This window comes from Anastrepha obliqua, chromosome 3 (genome assembly GCF_027943255.1).
Source record: "Anastrepha obliqua isolate idAnaObli1 chromosome 3, idAnaObli1_1.0, whole genome shotgun sequence".
NCBI classification, from domain to species: Eukaryota; Metazoa; Arthropoda; class Insecta; order Diptera; family Tephritidae; genus Anastrepha; species Anastrepha obliqua.
Window position 1 is genome coordinate 3185716 of NC_072894.1, and position 19917 is coordinate 3205632.

Here is a 19917-nt window from a genome sequence, read left to right on the forward strand (position 1 = left end):
TTTTTTTTCAAATGGTGGCTTTCAAAATGGCTGCTAAATTTTAGCTGATTCGTAGTTGGATGCCATCATATCTCGAAAACGAATTATCTGAAAGTAAAAAATCAAACGGTTTCATCTTCTGTATTGAATTGGTTATGACCGCAAGCAGAATCAAATATTTTTAATAAAAAAAACAAAATGGCGGACTTTTGAATTTTTTGCCACTATTTTTTCACTTTTAATTGTTTATAACTTTTTTAAATAACAATAAATGTTTGTGATTCTGCTTGCGGCTATAACCAATTCAATACAGAAGATGAAACCGTTTGATTTTTTACTTTCAGATAATTCGTTTTCGAGATATGATGGCATCCAACTACGAATCAGCTAAAATTTAGCAGCCATTTTGAAAGCCACCATTTGAAAAAAAAAAAAAAAAATTTTTTTTAAGCAATTTAATATTTGTTTTTTCACATGTAAAAAAATTGAGTAATAAATATATTTTGTACTATGAATAAAGTTTATTTAAAAAAGCACACAAATCAAGGGTAACCTGGCCTTAAATGTCGCGCTCAATTGACAAAATACGGCATTACTTTTTCCCCAACCCAATATATGCTAATTATAAATAATATGGTAAACCATAAGAAACTGGTTCGCAAAAGTATTAAAAATATTTTTTCCCCTCTAATTTAAATTATTTTGTTTTTGTTCTTATTTATGGTTTCAATTAAGCTATTTATGAAAAAATAATATATTTTTTTTTGAGAATATAGCCAAGTTTACTTCTAATTCTAGCAGGAAAAAAATGAAAACTTTATAAAATGTTTACATTAGGGGTATTCACACCGAGCTCGCTGCTTTGTTACTTGGCAGTTTTATATATATTTTATTTTTGTAAATCCAACGAAAGCGCCTAGTAACTGTAGGCGTCGCTGTAGCAAGCTTGGCGATTTGAACGGCAGCTGGTAAAATAACAATCAGCTGTCTGACAATTGGCATTTGATGAACAGGCGCGAAGCTTGATTGTAAAATATCTAAAAGTTGTTTAGTCAAAATTATGTGGTATCCAATAAACAAATATGCACTGTTGAGCAAATTATATACAATTAATTAAAGTATAGAAATTTTTAGCCTTCAATCAGAGTAACTTGCCCGCAGCGCTTGTTAGTAATTGATTTCAAACTAATTGTATAAATTTTTGTGGGTAAAGAATTTGCTGTAAACCAGCTGGTGGGAAAGATCATTACCAAACTAACAAAAATAAATCGAAAAATTCGTTCAAAGAAAACTTATTAAAAACAAATCATGATGTGATTTCTTTGCAAAATATTTTATTCCTACTTCAGTTTCTTTTACGGTTAATATTCTCCTAGAATTAAAATTCATTTAAATTCATTATTTTCAGCCACCTTCATAAATTCTGCAAAATGTCACATACACACACACATCCACGCGCATATACGTCCCGAATGGTGGACCTCCTTATCAGCTTGGCCATACTCATATGCTTTCCACCGCTAACTAGCGCATACAACGAACACCTCCATCAGCGAGACGGCATACATGTGCCTTGCACTTTTTTCGATACCGTCAACGTCACTGGCGACCCTCATTTCGCTAACGGATCTTATCTGCACGATGGCATGCTGATACCATCGCAACTGGTCGGCTGGTATGATTACATTTACACTGACCTGGTGCGGCGCGTGGAAGTGGAACCGCATGCACGCGCCTGCATCTGTAAGCTGAAGGCCTGCATAAACATTTGCTGTCCATGGGGCGCCAGTTATAGCGCCAACGAGAGCGCCTGCGTAAACAACACGGAATATGAGTGGCCAAAACCGCTGCTGAATTTGACATTGCCGGATGATACGTTGAAGCCGGTGGATATGTTCAAGCAATTCGCGGTGCAGAGTTTCCGGCCATGCGAATTCATGTTCTCATTGCAGCCAGAGCTCGGCTCCTTTGACGACTGGAAGCTATTCGAGGTAAGTGGCTGAATGAAGATATGAGGAAATGGATGAGTCTTATATTTTTTCATTACTCTATCGCAGAATGGAACTCTACTACGTATATACGATATGGTGTACCTCAGCAAGAACGAGTTCTGCTTCCATCCAACGGTGGCGAATTACACGGACACTATGTACATCATCAATCCGGCTAATTGCAATTATGATTCGGATTACAGCACCATTAAGACTATTAACGCATATGGTATGACACCCTCCCGCAAGTGATTTTATGTAGAGTTTCGTAGTAGACAAGTATTTATATAAATATTTTATTTTTAATCTATTCACCAGCTATGCTCTTTTCCATACCATTCATGATTCTCACCATTGTTGTGTACCTGAGCATACCGGAACTGCGTAATCAACATGGCAAGTCGTTGGTCTGCTACTTGATTGGACTGATCATTGGTTACTCACTGCTTGCAATGAGCTCTTTGCGCTTGGAAATGTACACCAGTATAGTGCTTTGCAAGGCACTGGGCTATGTGGCCTATTACTTCTTTATGGCAGCCTTCTTCTGGCTAAGTGTTATCAGTTTCGATTTGTGGCATAATTTCCGCGGCACTCGTGGCATCAACCGCTTTCAAGAGAAGAAGCGTTTTCTCATTTATTCACTGTATGCTTGGGGCATACCCGTGCCGTTTCTGATGTTCACTTGGTATGCACAAGAGATTGCCGATATACCAGAATATCTCAAGCCAGGCATTGGTGGAGGAGAGTTTTGCTGGCTGGACAGTAAGTAACTCGTTTTGGCTCAAATCACGCGATTTACTTGACCGCTCTTTTGCAGTGCGCACCTGGTCTACGATGATATATTTCTTCGGCCCTATTGTCCTGATAATTATGGCGAACAGTGTAATGTTCGTTTTGACCGCTTTGAAGATACACAGAGTCCAACGTGAAATGGCACGAATAATGGCGCGCGAGGATAGCACAAAAAATTTGCGTACCGAGAAAGACAAGTAAGTTTGTACAAAGGTTCTGTATACTCGTACATATTTGTTTTTTTTTTTTATGGTGGAAGGGAGACTGTTCAGCGCATCTATATATACACATCCAAATACAATGAATATAGTTGTGCCGTCTAAGAAATAATTTATTTTCAAGAATGGATATGGAAATGATATCTTCATTTTCACCAATAGCCAGATGGCGATAAGTTCCCTCACAAAGCAGTCGAAAACCTGACGCGCATCTCTTAACGCAATGGCTGAGTGATTTCACCTAAAGGTAACATGGGTTTCTGGCCATTGCGACATTGAGGGTAACTGCAGAGCCGATGAACTAGCGAGACTCGGTACAAAGTACCAGAACTATGTAAGACACATAAGCTTGAGGAAATCGAACGAAAGATGGCGTAATGAAATCAGCTGCAGAATCGCCCGCCAATTATGGCCGACCCCTAATGCTAAACGCAGGTAATATCTGCTAAGCCAAATTAAGCACAGGCTTAGTACACGGATTTCAGTTATTACGAGGCACTGTCTAATAGGTAGGTATGCGCAGAGGATGGGTGTACAAACACATGTCTTCTGCAGAAGTTGTCCAGATGAGGAAGAGACGATCTCGCACGATTGGAAGATCTTGGCTCTGCAGAAACCAGGGAGATTCTAAAACTTCTGATAAATTCTTCTGACACACTGGTTCTAGGAGAGATAGGGATAAGTTCCACATGCGGCATCGCAATGGGCTATGAGTCTGAGTGCGTCTCACTGGACAACCGCTTCAACCTAACCTAACCTTAACTACTATCTTCACGTTTTTATTGAGCATCGTTGAAGAATAAGGAAAATACTACCCGAATTGTGAAAAAACAAGTTATTAGCTCTATATAAAGGTAAAGCATGAGCTCATTCCGCATTAACTGTAGGGGACTTCGAGGCAAGTGCGGTATCCCATTATAATATAATTCATTGATTTGAATCATCCTACGCCGTACGACTTCTATCTGATACGAAATCTGTATTAAAAGGAAAACGAGACGCTTATCGTGAAAAAGCGAATTCAGAACGATTTCCAGCAGTGTTGTAAAGTATTGAAGACGCGCGTAGAACGTTGTAGTGATAGAGGAGGACTATAAAATGTGTTGCAAAAGTTTTAAGACTAAAGTCGAACATTAATATGCACAGAGAGAACGTCGGTTCGAGTCTCGGTGAAAACACCAAAATTAAGAAAAACATTTTTCTAATAGCGGCCGCTACTCGGCAGGCAATGGCAAACCTCCGAGTGTATTTCTGCCATGAAAAAGCTCCTCATAAAAACATCTGCCGTTCGGAGTCGGCTTGAAACTGTAGATCCCTCCATTTGTGGAACAACATCAAGACGCACGCCACAAATAAGAGGAGGAGCTCGGCCAAACGCCCAAAAAGGGTGTACGCGCCAAATATATATATATATATATAATGTGCAACCGAAAGTAACAAAGAATTGTGAATTCTGCACAAGGCGGATCTTACAGTACTCCCACTCCTCGGTCTAAGGTAAATTCTTTAAAAATTTACAACTGCAATGGATGGCTGAATGGCCAAGGTCTTCGAAAGGATTCTACAAAAATATGCAGCCAAGCACTCGAATGGACCCGCAAGGCAGTAGAAAAAAGGACGCCCTAGGTGCATTTGGAAAAGAACATTCGAAGAAGAACTGAAGGCTGCAGATCGTTTAAATAAATCAAGGTCATCGCGAAAGATCGTAATGGTTGGAAGCGTTTTGTAGAGGTTCTATGCCCCACTGGAGAGGACAGAAATTGAGAAAAAGAAGAAGCGAATGTCAAGTTTGGCAGTAAAGCTAATTTTGAGCCAAAGGTATTGATGTGGATCAGCATTTCATCTAAAGCTGTTTCAACTCCAGTTAGTCGGTTATTCGATCATTTGGAGTTAAAGCCATAATACTGACACTGAATTGGACACTCGTCCAATAAAACATTTCTGCGCAATTATCAAGCGTATCATGGATAAGAATTACTAGAATGCCGAAAACGAGCAACTATTAATTGGAAGCACCAAGCTAATTTAAAGAAGCCGCTAATTGTCTGCCAGTGGATGATAAGCAGGGTTTGGTTCAAACTGCAAAAAAATTGAAGAAAATGGTAATGGTCCATTGAGTATTCTGTGAAAGTGATCTCTTATAATTTTAGAATAAAAGTAACTACCATGGAAAGAAATTTCAAAATTGTTAGCGGATTAATAGTTGTTGTAATAGAGTAAGTTTAAATTAGTCGCAGAACTCTTGCCTCACAACTTATATTGACTGGATTAGAATAGATTAGATTTGTAAGAGGTTAAACAAGTCCAAGCCCTCAGTCAGGAGTACCATTGTACTACACCCGGATAGATTACTGTACAAAGAATAGAGAGACAGGATAAATACTGTATGGATGGTAAGACGGACAAATTGGTCGAGGTCACTCTTTCACAAATCTTTTTTATTCATTGATAAATCTTAAGATATCTGGAAGGGGAGAGTATGAACCTTGTCCGCATCCAGTACATCGCAACCCAACAGCCTAAGTCTGATTCCTCTTATAGAATACGCCGCACAGCTACAGAGAAAATGCTCTGCAGTGTCCTCATTCTCAAAACAGGATAGGTAATAGGTCTATCGATAAGTTCGTGCGGTTTTACAACAGATGGCGTAACTTGATTATTATTCCATCGATCCACATTTCCAAACATTCATTGGAGAGCTACTGTCGTAAGGCACAAACGTCAGTATAAGTTTTTTATTTGAAGCGTAAACAACAATATTTTTACCACACTTGAAAATGTCGAATTTCGTGCCAAATAATGTGTTTTTGCGGGGAATTTTTTAATATGAAGAAAAAAGCAGCCGAAAGTCATCGTATCTTGGTGGAAGTTTATGGTGAGCATGCTCTAGCTGAGCGAACGTGCCAGAAGTGGTTTGCACGCTTTAAAAGTGGTGATTTTGGCTTGGAAGACGAAGAACGCGAGGGTGCGCCGCCAAAGTTCATGGATACCGAATTGGAGGAATTGCTCGATCAAGATCCGGCTCAAACGCAAGAAGAGGTTGCAAAAACTTTGGGAGTTGATCAATCAACCATTTCCAAACGTTTAAAAGCCATGGGAATGATCCGAAAGGTAGGCCATTGGGTGCCGTATGAATTGAATCCAAGAGACGTTGAACGCCGTTTTATGGCATGCGAACAACTGCTTCAACGGCACAAAAGAAAGGGTTTTTTGCATCGAATTGTGACTGGCGATGAAAAGTGGGTCCATTACGACAATCCAAAACGTCGGGCAACGTATGGATACCCTGGCCATGCTTCAACATCGACGTCGGCGCAGAATATTCATGGCCTGAAGGTTATGCTGTGTATCTGGTGGGACCAGCTGGGTGTTGTGTATTATGAGCTACTGAAACCGAATGAAACGATTACGGGGGATGTCTACCGACGACAATTGATGCGTTTGAGCCGAGCACTGCGAGAAAAACGGCCGCAATACGCCGATAGACACGACAAAGTTATTTTGCAACATGACAATGCTCGGCCACATGTTGCACAAGTGGTCAAAACATACTTAGAAACGCTCAAATGGGATGTCCTACCCCACCCGCCGTATAGTCCAGACCTTGCGCCATCCGATTACTATCTCTTCCGATCGATGCAACATGGCCTGGCTGACCAGCACTTCCGTAATTACGATGAAGTCAAAAAATGGATCGATTCGTGGATTGCGGCAAAACCGACCGAATTTTTCACAAAGGGAATCCGTGAATTGCCAGAAAGATGGGAAAAAGTAGTAGCAAGCGATGGACAATACTTTGAATATTAAATTTGTAACCATTTTACGTCAATAAAGTTTCAAATTTCGAAAAAAAACCGCACGAACTTAACCATAGTCCTATTATATTGGGTCGCCAATGATTCCCGTGCAATGATAGGGCATAGTGCTCTGTGCTTACACCCACCAGCACTGTCAGGTTTTTCCTACTAAGTTTAAAGAGAAAGGTCGCTAATTTCCTATTTGCTTCTTCCACAAAGCACTCGATTACTCTGCAGTAGTCCAACTCAGACCAACGTCTTCTATGGGTAGATCTCATGAAGTCGTCAATCCATAGGTGAATTGATGCAGAATTGACACCTAGAAAGGGTTCAGGACCTAGTGGTATGCTTGCAGAGCCTTCATTAGCCAGTTTGTAAGCCAACTCCGACTAATTTCGAAGTGTAGTGTGGGTTAGGAAGGGTTCTCAGTACTGAGTGTTGTCCTCTAAGGAGTTATATTGAAGTTGATAATAAGTAAATATGAATGAAATCTTGCTACTTAATAGCCACACCTCGTATGTGTATATAATAAATGTATTTCGACTGCTTTCAGTTCTTTTCCTTCCTCATTACCAATACTTGTACGTTCATATATACACATTTTTGGCCCTATGCTCCTTAGAGTAGTGAAAGAAGGCAGACAAACAAATATTTTATTGTATTTTATTTCTACAGATTCGGACTCTTTCTACGCTTATTCATTGTCATGGGCGTGACCTGGTCTATGGAGATTTTCTCTTACTTTGTGGGCGCCGACAAAGGCTGGGCAAAGATCTTTTACATTTCGGACATTTGCAATGCCATCCAAGGATTCCTCATATTCATGTTGTTCGTAATGAAGAAGAAGGTCAAACATTTAATAACCAACCGGTAAGTTACCTCCAGATCCAATTTATATGTAAAACTACAAAAATTGTGATATCGCAAATATTGACCAATGTTTATTTAATTTTCTAATGTTTTGTTCTGTAAATTTGTAATTCTTCATAATTTGCTCATCAAATCAAATCATCAAATCGACACAAATTAAAAATCAAAAATCAAAATACAAAAACAAAATGGTAATGAAAATGCTATGAAACAAAAGTACTGTGCGCATACGCAGTTACCGCCAGACCGAATCGACGACTTTTGGCGCCGGTAGCATTTCGATGCGCCAACGCTTTCAAAATGTGTCACTGCATATACGAGAATTAATTGTAATACGAAGCGCTTTCAATCCTCTCAGAAACAATACGAATAATAGGGTTTTACATCACTCGCATACGGTGTAGAGGGGAAATAGTCGTTCCCCAACTCTGAATCAACATAGCATTCCAACCTTTGTGAAGATGCTCTGGGTGCAAAATTTCAATTTTTTTAGTAAGCGGTTTCCTATTGCATGTGTTCATAAATGTGTGCGTGTGTGTGTGGGAAATTTATGTTGTCTATGTGAAGAAAAATATGTTGAACTAAAAGTGCGCTTGTATGTTTTGGCCTCATGCTGTGCATTCCCGTTATGTATGTATTATACATACATACAATACATATGTACGTATATAAGTATTAACATGAATAATGCTACATATGCGCTTTCAATTTCTAGAGTGATTAGGAGTTAGACGGAAAGTACTTAAATTTTTGTTATATAAATTATAACTGTTTGTTTTGAGGTATATAATTCTTTCTTCAAATGAAACGCAAAAATTTATTAATTGGGCCTCATTGTAATGGACTATGAATAAGTTCGTGCGGGTTTTTTTCGAAATTTGAATTTCGGATCATTCCCATGGCTTTTAAACGTTTGGAAATGGTTGATTGATCAACTCCCAAAGTTTTTGCAACCTCTTCTTGCGTTTGAGCCGGATCTTGATCGAGCAATTCCTCCAATTCGGTATCCATGAACTTTGGCGGCGCGGCCAAAATCACCACTTTTAAAGCGTGCAAACCACTTCTGGCACGTTCGCTCAGCTAGAGCATGCTCACCATAAACTTCCACCAAGATACGATGACTTTCGGCTGCTTTTTTCTTCATATTAAAATAATGAAGAAGAATTCCCCGCAAAAACACATTATTTGGCACGAAATTCGACATTTTCAAGTGTGGTAAAAATATTGTTGTTTACGCTTCAAATAAAAAACTTATACTGACGTTTGTGCTGTAGTAGCTGACAGTAGCTCTCCAATGAATGTTTGGAAATGTGGATCGATGGAATAATAATCAAGTTACGCCATCTGTTGTAAAACCGCACGAACTTATCCATAGACCTATTAATTGTATGAGGTCTTCCAGTATTGGGCACAGCTTAGGTGGCGCAGGATTGCTGTGAACCAATGGTAAATAGTCGGGACCATTATGGAATTTCCCATGCAATTGCAACAACAACCATGTGATCCTGAAAGAGATCTGGTTTAATTTGATTTTTCGGTATTAGGTTGGTAGCACAGCCGTTTGAAATTGGCAGCACTGACAAGTGAATGAATACATAAATAGGAAGGTATATGAAGTAAATATAATATAAAACACTTTAATTTCTGCTGAGGTATTTTGCAAAAATTTGTTAAGTTTTTTACTTACATTAAAAATAATAATTATTTACAAAAAAAAAATCTAAATTTTGGTATTTAAATTAAAATTAAAAAAAATTTAATTAAATTAAATTAAAATTAATTTTAAAATTTTTTAAATATCAAATCAAATAAAATTAAATTCTAAATTAATTTTTAACAGTTGAAATATTGTGTCGTTCAAAATGTGTATTTTTTACAGGCCCTTCATAATTTAAATGTTTCATCTTCAATAGAGAAACTTGAAGTTGAATGAAGTATACCTATACTAGGTTCTTCAATAAGTTTTGCATTTCGATACGAAATTTTATGGTTTGATTTACATGGTGTATCTTTATTATTCAGTTTAGTCTCCCTGAACATAAGTACACTTTTTCCAAGGAGATTCTAATTTATGAATTCCATCCTTGAAGTCAGGATCTGGAAGTGCTGCAAAGTACGCTTCCACAGTTGTTATGACCTCATCATTTGATGAAAAACGTTTTCCACGCACGAATTTTTTCGGTCTGGAAACAAATGGGAGTCACTAGGGGCCAAATCTGTTGATTACGGTGGATGCTCCAAAATTTCGAACTTTAACCCTCCGTTAAGCAGCCGGGTCTGGCCAGACTGGCTTTTCGACTTGGGAAATGGATTTAATGAATTTCTAAAAAGGTGTCCAACTGAGTATTAGTTCGTGGATTTTAGCCACTGTCGAAATGCTCTTGTGACACCATGCATTGTCCTAATAAAAATATTTTTTTTTGTTTTACAAACTGGGTCTTTTCACGAATTGCCTCCTTCAGCTGGTCTAAAAGGCTATAATAATATTCAGAATTTATTCTTTTACCAGTTTGCAAGAAATACTCAAAAAAAATTCCTTTCATATCCAAAAAAGTGATGATAAAACCTTCTTGGCCGATTTCTGGTCACGAGCTCGTTTCTGAGCTGAAGGACCAGATGAAAACCACTCCTTAGCCTCTTGTTTTGATTTAAGATCATGGTGATAACCCCAAGCCTCATCTATAGTGATGAATCGACGCACAAACACCACTTTATCCTTTCGAAAATGCTCTAAGTGTTGCTGAGAAAGTCGCATTCGAATGTGTTTTTGTTCCATTGTTGGCGAATGCGGCACCCATTATGTATAGAGCTTTTTGAAACCCCCAACTTCAGTAAAAATATTGCTTACACTGCCCAATGAGATGTCTAGGGTTTCTACTAAATCTCTTTCAGTCACTCGACGATTTTCCAATATATTCTGTATTTTTTCAACGATTTCTGGTATTGTTGTTGCTGCTTTGGGTCGTCCTTGACATAAGTCGTCTTCAAGGCTTGTACGACCTCGTTTAAATTCAGCATCCGTTCATGAATTTTCTTTGATTTTATACCTTGCAAAACTAAAAATCCAATTACTGCACGATGCTTAATTTTTCCATTGTAGAAAATTCTGTGACACGTCGATATTAAATGGCTTGTAAACAAAGAATGAATTGACAGATTGAAATTAAACTTGACGCACGTTCACATGAAGAGTGTACTAACATACCAAAAAAAATGTGGGCTTGTGCAGCGCCCTCTCTTATCGAGCCGCAAACTTATTGAACAACCTAGTAAATATATAGAGATACATTTTATGCTCAATGAGAATTTTGACGATATTGGAATGGCACGGACTTATATAGTTATGTAGTTTATGCTATTGCGACAACAACAACGGCAAATTATAAACATTTGAATTGATTAGTTGTCGAAAAATTGTGTATGCCTTCTTGTGATCCTGAGCTGGTTAACCAGAGGAAACTCGTTAAATATTATTGCATATTATTGCGGCGCTGTTAATACCCGGCATGGGATCTCACTCAGTCATTAATAAAAAAATTAGGTTCTAAAAAATTGTGTTTGCAGTGGATCCCACGCTGCATAATATATAATAAATATTAGTGAGCTTTTTGTGGAATCCGCTTGCTTCGATGCTAGTGCTAATTGAAATGTAAGGCTTTTCGCCATTCTAACAGGCAGATTACAAATATTTTCTCATTAAACTTCAAACACATCAACCTGTAGGTATACAATTCATAAGCCCATTCACATACATTAACACACACATACATAGTTGCTTGTACAAACAATTTTTGATCCAGTGATGACAACTCTTAAAGAAGCTTGTATTTCAGGTTAATTGAAACACTCTTCCCTAGCGCCAGCGATAACCTTTAAGCATTGTAAATATTTTATATATTACATTTTTTTAACAAATTTGCTTTGTCACTTAACAAAAATAATATTTCGCATTGGCTTGTAATCTTTGTCTTAGAGCGCGATTTATTGAATTTTTTTTGAAATGGCTAATGTACAAATATACTGACACATACATATGTATGTATACGCGTAAATAGCTACTAACAACCCCCTCATTATCTTCTGATTGCGCCGTTTTTCCCTCACTATTTTTATTGTTCTATTCTAAATTTCTCTTTTATGTTTTCCATTAGAATGAGTGTAGTAACTAATACAAAGAGCGACAGCAAGCAGGTCGCAGTGATCAACATAGCGTCTCACTAGCAATGCTGTGGTGCATCTGCAAATGCCGTTAGCTATTCAATACATTCCAGCTGCTTCCACAAATGCTAAATGTTGCTAGCTGCTGCCTGTTGCACGCCACTTCTACCCCGCCATGCATTTCTCACCGTCTGCAAAGTTGGCTACTCACACAATTGGCCTAAGAAATTGTCTAAACAACAATAAATAATAATCTAATACATATGTACAAATGTTATAACTGTAAACGTAATCAGTACTGGTAGACAAGCACTCAGTGTATAAAACGCCATTAGAAACCGTATCGCTATCGCTACTCGCTATTCGTTGTCATCAGCCAAAAAGCGAATATAAGTAGATGTTCCAAACGTATATGTAATTTATGCTTGATTTCTCGAAAGCCTACTCAAGCGCCGGCCGCCGGGTACAAGCCACACAAACTCCACCAGCTCAACAAACTCCGATTACAAGCAAACGCCAAATAAGTACGCAATGAAAGTGAAAATGTCGCAGACGCTGCGGGGTGATGAGAGGTTCTAGCGAAGAGGTAAATACAAATGTTTTAGCTGCCCTGCATGACTGGCTTGCAGGAATTGGGTAGTCACTACATGGGAAATGAAGTAGTTCTATTGCGTGGTTAACCTACCCATAGCCCATCACAAATTTACAATAACTTCGATCAGCACTTATGCGTGACTCATAAAAGTATTTATATGAGGAAGTCTTGCCATTGAATATTTGCAGTGAACTATAAGAATGTATAAATAAAATATATATTGAAATTGTTTGAAAGTTCACAGCAAGTGCCGAGTTTTGGGGAATTAACACAGCGTAATCCTTCGAAGCGGCCTCGGTAGTCTAGCGTAAGTGCACTAGCCTGCCATCCCAGAGGTTGTGGGTTCGAATCCCACATAAAGCACGGTTCTCGCACTTTTCCAAACTTACACTTTCCTAGTCTCTATAAAAAAAAGTATTACAATAATTTCATTCCTCAACCCCAACAACCTTATCCTTCCAATCCTTACTCCCGGAAAAAAAAAATGTCAGCGCATTATTTGCATTGTGGCTGTTAAAACAAGCAAAAAACAAAAAAAAAAGAAAATAACACAGTTACACATTGTGACAGTGGTGCTAGCAAGAACAAGCGGGCAATCACGGTAATAGCGCAGACATACCCAGTTTAGCAAAGTCCTCAACCATCTGTGTGATCCTTCTGCCAGAAAAATGTGACACGCAGATGGCGCTTCAAGCAATAAGAAGGCGTTGTTCCTAAGCAACGACATATGGGTATTTCCACTACTGAGGACTGGTAGCGGTAGGCTAATCACCTACCCTATCAGAAATCAAAGAGATTAACGAAACCAACGCAAGACTGAGTCTTGTCGAGGCCCTATGCTCCCGAGTGGAGTGAACAAGGAAAAAAAAATCATTTGAAGTTATTCGTATAATGCGTTTTCTAATTAAACTTCTTATTTTTGAGTATTACATTGCACAATTGCACAAATTATAAATCTTCCGACAGAGTGATTAATTTTGCGCCCACTTCCTCATTCGAATTAATCTTTGTCTTTTATAAATGCATGTACAGTACTTTTAGAAGAGGTCCAAAAAAACTTGATTTTCTACGGGATAAGTTTTGCTTAGTTTTGTGTTCTCTACGGGCTGCGGTAAGGGACTACGATACGTTGGTCAGTGTGCGCACCATTAAGCCGCGTATGTTGGGGTGACCTCAATATGGTTCACCTTATCACTTTAACTCGCTAACCGTTGGTAGGCGGAGGAAAGAAGCAGTGAAGTCTGAAGCAGTGACTGCTTAAACGGCACGCAAAATAATCGTTACCAGTGAAGTGAGTGGCAGTCGAACAAATTCTCGCTTGCGTGGACTTGTGCATATGTAACCATCCTCCAGCTAAAACCGCTTAAGCGGCTGATAACGAAGAGAAAAACAGTCAAACTTACGTAGGCAAAGCACAGGCAAGCAACGAAATTTATGATGGATCTGTTCTTCTGAGAAATAATTCATTATGACCCTATTTTGCTTAGGTAAGGAGAAAGCTGCATAATATAATTCTTCCATTTAAGTAAACAAATACTTTTTTGCTACCATTTTTACCAAACGGGTCTTAATTTTTTTCACTTTCTGCACTCTTCTTAAATGCAACCTTTTGTAAGGGAGTGTCAAAACTCGGATACCACAAGTGAGCAAGTCTTTAATAACTGAATTGTGCAAAATGCTGACGTCGTTGGGAAACTAAGGAAATTTTGAGAAATAACATTCACAATTTTTATTAGCGGCTCAAGTTGTTCTGCAGCTCGAAAATTTCGAACAAACATTTGAGCAGTTGGGCAGTGAATGAGTTTCCAGAGAGTACCGAGCTAATGGTTTCGTTCGATATCCGAACTGTAGCGAATTTGAAAAATGTTGCTTTGAGAAAAACTCATTTTAAGTAAAAATATTGCTTTAATTATTATAAATAGGTGTAAATTTACGGTCTATAAATCAGTATTATAAATTTTTTAAGGGACAGAGGATCAAAAAATGAGATATTGGGGCAATTTCCCAATCTTGACTGGCAGGGTACCTCTTTTTTGAGACCTGCTGATGGGGATAGTCTAAGTTCAGTCTTATGTTCTTTTCTTAGATCTTGAATCGTAATAGAACTCGTGCTACCATCAGATATTAAGCTCCTTCCTAGGGCTTATATAGAGAAGGACATTATAAATATGGCGTCATAAATATAAGACATTTCCGAATACTTTTATGAGGCACTAAACGTTTGCCCTAATAAAAAATAGTGTATGGTGAATGAAAATTATAGCCTACTAAATTATTTCATATTTTTAGATATTTAGGTAAATCCGAAAGCTCTCGCACGCCTGAGTCATCCACACATACTAACGGGACGTATGTATGTACATTAAGATGGCTCTGTTAAGAAAATTTTAATTATATTTATTTCAAATAAATCATAAGGTTTTATTTTTCAATTGTGAAGCGAAATTAAAGTGAAAAGATTAATTAATACTGAACGGTAAATATTTCATACCAAATTTTGCGGAAAAGTCAATTTTTTCCCATGCAAATTCAATGGTGTCAAATATTTTTGGCAATAGAAAAAATGTATGGGTAGTATAAAGAAAAAAAAAGATGGAATATATGAATGATCTAGACTATGCTGTCCAAAAACAAGGGGAGCATGTAGAAGCAGCTCGATGAACGTGCTGACGCAGCTGACGTGCTGTGCAAGGAGTACTGAGTTAGAAATAAATGTTTCTAAACCATTCAAGCTTCGCCATATCTGAGTAACCAGTAGAAAAATTAAACGAGTTCTTATATCTAGGAACGAGCTCCAGTGGTATCACAATGGGGCTATTGAGTCCTAAGTGTGTCGGATGACAACCACTCAACCTAACCTAACCAGACCTATATCTAAGAAGCCAGCAAGACGGCGGTGCAAATTGGTTTTGCTTTATGGGAGAGAAATATGCCAACGGAAAGCACCAGAAAACTTCAAACATTCGTCAAGCGATGTCTTAGAGTCACTCACCGTGTATGGTGGACAGATACTAGGGTGCCAAGCCGGGAATTGCTCAGGCGCGGTAAGCAACAATGGATTATTTTGGAAATCCGAGAGCGCAAATGAAGATGGATAGGCCATACACTACGGGAACCTGCTTCTGAAATCAGTAGAATGGAATCCAAGCGGTACGCGCAGAAGTGAGCGACGCCGAGGCTCATGAAGATGCAGTCTTAGTGATCAAATCGGCACCCCGAACTTAATACGATGTGGTCTCAAGTCGAGGCAAAGGCTGAAAACCGAAGAGATTCCAAAACACTTGTGAAGGCTCCATGCGTCCACCAGACAACGCTACAGCAGCTAATTATTTATTATCATAAAGAAGAAATATGTTTTTTGAGCCATCCTAATGTGCATACGTATGCTCATACTTTTGCTTATTAATAGGCCAGACTATTTAGTCACTAACAAAATTCAAATAGTTGGTGGGCAATCAATTAGCAAAAATAAATTATTTAGTTCATTCCACTTTCTACTCATTTGGGTGTCACTTATACGCCCACGCACACAAAGTCATTAATGGTATAATGCGTATTTATGTTGCATGCGTTGCTTGTGAATTTATGTTGCTTATTATTGCTTTTCGCTTTCTTTCATCAATTGGGGTATTCACAAGGGGGGTCGTAAGTGTCGATTTGTTGTGTGTCGTAAACCTTAAACGCCTTAAACCTTAAAGAAGAAGAAATATGAATTTTCACACAATTAAAAAATATTTGGTTATAGTTTTTGTGTAGCATTCAAGACTTTAGAGCATTAAACAATACGACACTTATGACTCCTTGTTAATCGCCTAAATGAATATTTCTTTATTTTGTGCCCTCGCATATTAATTGTGCTTTGTTGTATTTTTCACGAAAGCTATTCGTCCACACGGGACAGCAGCAACCAGCGTCAGAGTCAATACTCAACGAAGACAACGTCCAGCAGCGTTGGCAATTTAACGCTCTCGGCCGCAGGTCCTGCTGAGAGGCCGCTAATGGTGCCAACAGAACGAACAACTAGTTTGAGAAACTGAACGAAGCAAAGTCCAAGTGAACTGAATCGAGATGAGATAAGTACTCGTACTTGTAGCAGCAGAAACCTGGAATATTGAATAAGGCGAAGGATTAACTGAGACCAATTGAAATGGATGGCATTTGCTTAAACTGTTCAAACACGTGGATTGTAAGCGATGCCTTGGCAGCCGCAAAATCAAATCAAATCAAATAAACGCAACGAAAGAATCAGGTTTTGAGAAATTGTGCATAGAGCACCCACATACATTGATACATATTCAAGTACATATGAAATATATTTTGTGAGAGTGTCATATTTCCGTTGTATTTAAGTAATTAAGCTAAGTAGATTTTAGTAATATTCTATGTGTGTAGATGATAAGCTGATCACTTTGAAGAAAAACGCCCATTAAAAGACACACATGCACATACACATACAAACTACATACTTATATATACTCGTATATGTGCGTGATTTAGCACCTTGCTCCTTGGAGTGCCATGAAAGTACTGGCTGCAGTTTTTTCGCATTACGCCAGATCTACCTATACACTTTCCATCACTCGCGTCTTCCCATCTGCCATTTCCTTTATTCTGTGCCGCATTCTCATGTGGGCACTTGCAATTTTCACATTTTCAAATGACAACCAGCAACTCAGTTGAGTTCGAATGCAAAATTTGTCAAGCTGAGTTGCCAAGCTGAGTTGGCAAACTAAGAAATGACCTAACTAAGAATTAACACAGCTTTATTAACATATCCTATGGAAGATCCAAGTGTGAAATTAACACTGAATTATACTAGAAAAGATTGCCCTGTTATTATATCCTACAGTCGTTAGTTTCTAGTCAACTCCATTTCCTGCACCTTGCGCACTTTTGACTTTTCTGCTTAAAAATGTTTGTAGCCTACGAAATTATTTCAACAAATTAAGTTCGTGCGGCCGCCATAGCTGAATGGGGTGGCGCGTGACTACCATTCGGCATTATCCAGCTCCGAAAAAATGCGCATGAAACACCAAATGATAGAAAAAGTTTTTTCTAATAGGGGTCACTCCTCCTCCTTCGAGTCAACGTTATTTTTGTCATGAAAATGATCCTCATAAAAACCAACTGCCGTTCGGACCTGGCATAAAACTGTAGATCTCTCCATTTATGGAATAACATCAAGACGCCACACCACAAAAAGGAGAAGGAGCTGAGCTAAAATATTCATTAAAGGTTACCAATTGTAAATACTTATAATATAATAATAACGATTCTATTAAGGTGCTAACTCTGCAAAAAAAAAACTCGTTATTCTACTAGTATTACCATTTGGTTTATTTTAAACATGAAAAATTTGGGTGCTAAAAACTTTTTTCAGTGCAAAGTTTTGCAGCGGAATAAAGGCTCAGAAGTATTAGGCGGACCTTACCTGCTCAAAAGAGCAATTCCAAGAATGGGTTTGCGAAAATTACAGAACTCATGTAGGAGAAACCCAAGAGGCGAAGCAAGTACGGGCAGGAGCTTAAATTTCGCATTTATGCAGGATAACTCACCAAAAACACGCGTTTCGTATTTATGTTCATTAACTTTTTATAGCACTTATATAAATACATATATACATACCATATATATTCTAAATTTTTTGGTCAAAATAGTCTCTTTTTTGACAAAATGGGTATATAATAAAAAAAATAGTACCCCCGTGCACCCGCGAGTGGTTGAAGTGGGAAAGTGAATGTGTTTTTTTTTTGTATTTGCTTAGTAGTAAACGGCTTAGTATCAAGATGGCGCTTTAGTGCTACTTGGAAAGTGCCAGTCTGGTACTTGAACCATTTCACCTTAGTCGTAATAGGGAAGTTGGGACGACAAAGATTAGGTTTTAGAGTGCGCGTAGAGTATACGGAGATTTCATACATTATTAAGTGAAATCTTGAAAAACATAGTTGAAGGCCATTTAAAATAAGAAAACTAGAAACTATGATTTGTGTGCTGAATTAAGTGCGGCAAGAGGTACCGCGTAGCTAAGCTAAGGGCAAAATATATGAGCCATATTAAGTGAGATGGTGTGTGCGAGAGAAGACGACAAAAAAAGAAAAAAATAAAATAGGATAGTAGAATTAAAAGGTAAATCCAAGTCGTATGATTAGCATTTGGTAGAAAAGCTGTTGTCATGCAGCGCCCTCGGAGTCATGAAAGTTGCTCTCAGTTGAAACATGTTCAGTATGCATTGAAAAATTGTAGTTCTAATACAATATAAAAAGTACATACATACTTACACGCATAATATTATATAAAGAAATCATAATTTATTTTTTTCGTTTTTTATGTACTACTTTTTTATTATTATTTCTACTATAATTACAATTAATGTATTTTAGAATTAAGAATGAATTGTTAATTGTTTTGCATTTAAATAAAAGTGTAAATAAAAACACCAAAGAGCAAAGTGTAACTGTTAATTTATTGAGTTTTTGTTAAAATAAAAATCACTAATGCAAATAACAAACTAAAATTCACGCTAGGTTCTCCTTATTCAAAGTCTAGACGATAAAATAGCCTCAAAATTGCTCGCCAAAGGAACACTGAAATCGGATAATATCATTTAATGGGCTCCGAATTGTTAGACATAACTGCCAGTTGGGAACAAGAACGTCGAGCGCTGGACAATGCAGCCGGTCACATAATCACTGAAAACGTAATCAACAAGTTGCTAAGCAGCGTTGAAATGTGAGAAATCATCAGTGGTTTCGCGTAAAAATTTCTCCGTCACCTGGACACAGGCACACTTGAATAGACCTTGCAATGAGGGAGGGAGCTGGAACACCAGTCTGAAGTAATACGAAAGGAGTTTTAGGGTGGGCGACGGTGCCAAATGAGGGAATTGTTATTGCTGCGGCGACAGCTTTGATGTTGCATTAGGCATTTTAAACCTCTGCATTCGCACCAAAAACCCAAAAAAAAACTGTCAGTTATCAGATATTTATGTCTCAGGTGTAGAAATGCATATTTGCCAACAGTGGCATTATGCGCCACATAATCGGCGCTTAAGCAAAAAATAAAAATAATAATAATATTTGTCAACAAAAACATTGGTGAACTTGCGGAAGCAGAAATGTATGTGTAGCCAGTATGACTTTTGTTGCCTTTTTCGGGGAACTTATCAAATCTAGTTCGTAAATGAAATTTGATTTAATTGACACTTATTTGGAATACGATTCCAGTGAAAAGTTGTCACTCAGTGTCGAACTTGTATTTACCATTTAAACACTAACTTTTTTCATGAGGGCAGCCTACGTATTGAAGCATAACCAGAACTAAAGCGTCTTTCAAAGAACGCACCTAGATGTTGTTTTAAAATGAAACTTCCAAAAATTAAGATCATTTCACAATTTTTATTCAAAATACCCTTAAGAATTATAATTGTCTATAGGACTAGGTTTTTGTGGCAGTCGGCGTTATTTTTTTTGCGTCGTTTCTGGGATTTCCTTTCCCAGTCAATGCGGTTGAGTCTCGAC

The 19917-nt window shown here is 37.9% G+C and overlaps 1 protein-coding gene across 10 annotated transcripts in view; it reads left to right on the forward strand.

Moving 5' to 3' along the window:
* The window catches only part of LOC129240191 (G-protein coupled receptor Mth2-like), a 66328-nt gene extending 47632 nt beyond the window's left edge, over positions 1-18696 (forward strand). For 6 of the 10 annotated variants that reach the window (XM_054875806.1, XM_054875805.1, XM_054875807.1 and 3 more), the window contains exons 3-8: positions 1388-1970; positions 2037-2199; positions 2289-2732; positions 2788-2959; positions 7453-7647; positions 7865-8273. In XM_054875806.1, the coding sequence (XP_054731781.1) occupies positions 1410-1970; positions 2037-2199; positions 2289-2732; positions 2788-2959; positions 7453-7647; positions 7865-8051 (1722 nt within the window). In that variant the 5' untranslated portion in view covers positions 1388-1409 and the 3' untranslated portion in view covers positions 8052-8273. Of the gene's footprint in view, positions 1-1387; positions 1971-2036; positions 2200-2288; positions 2733-2787; positions 2960-7452; positions 7648-7864; positions 8274-11798; positions 12392-16280 lie in introns of those variants that run through there. The other 4 variants (XR_008582036.1, XM_054875811.1, XM_054875813.1 and 1 more) reach the window with 4 other exon arrangements.
* The last annotated feature ends 1221 nt before the right edge of the window (positions 18697-19917 follow it).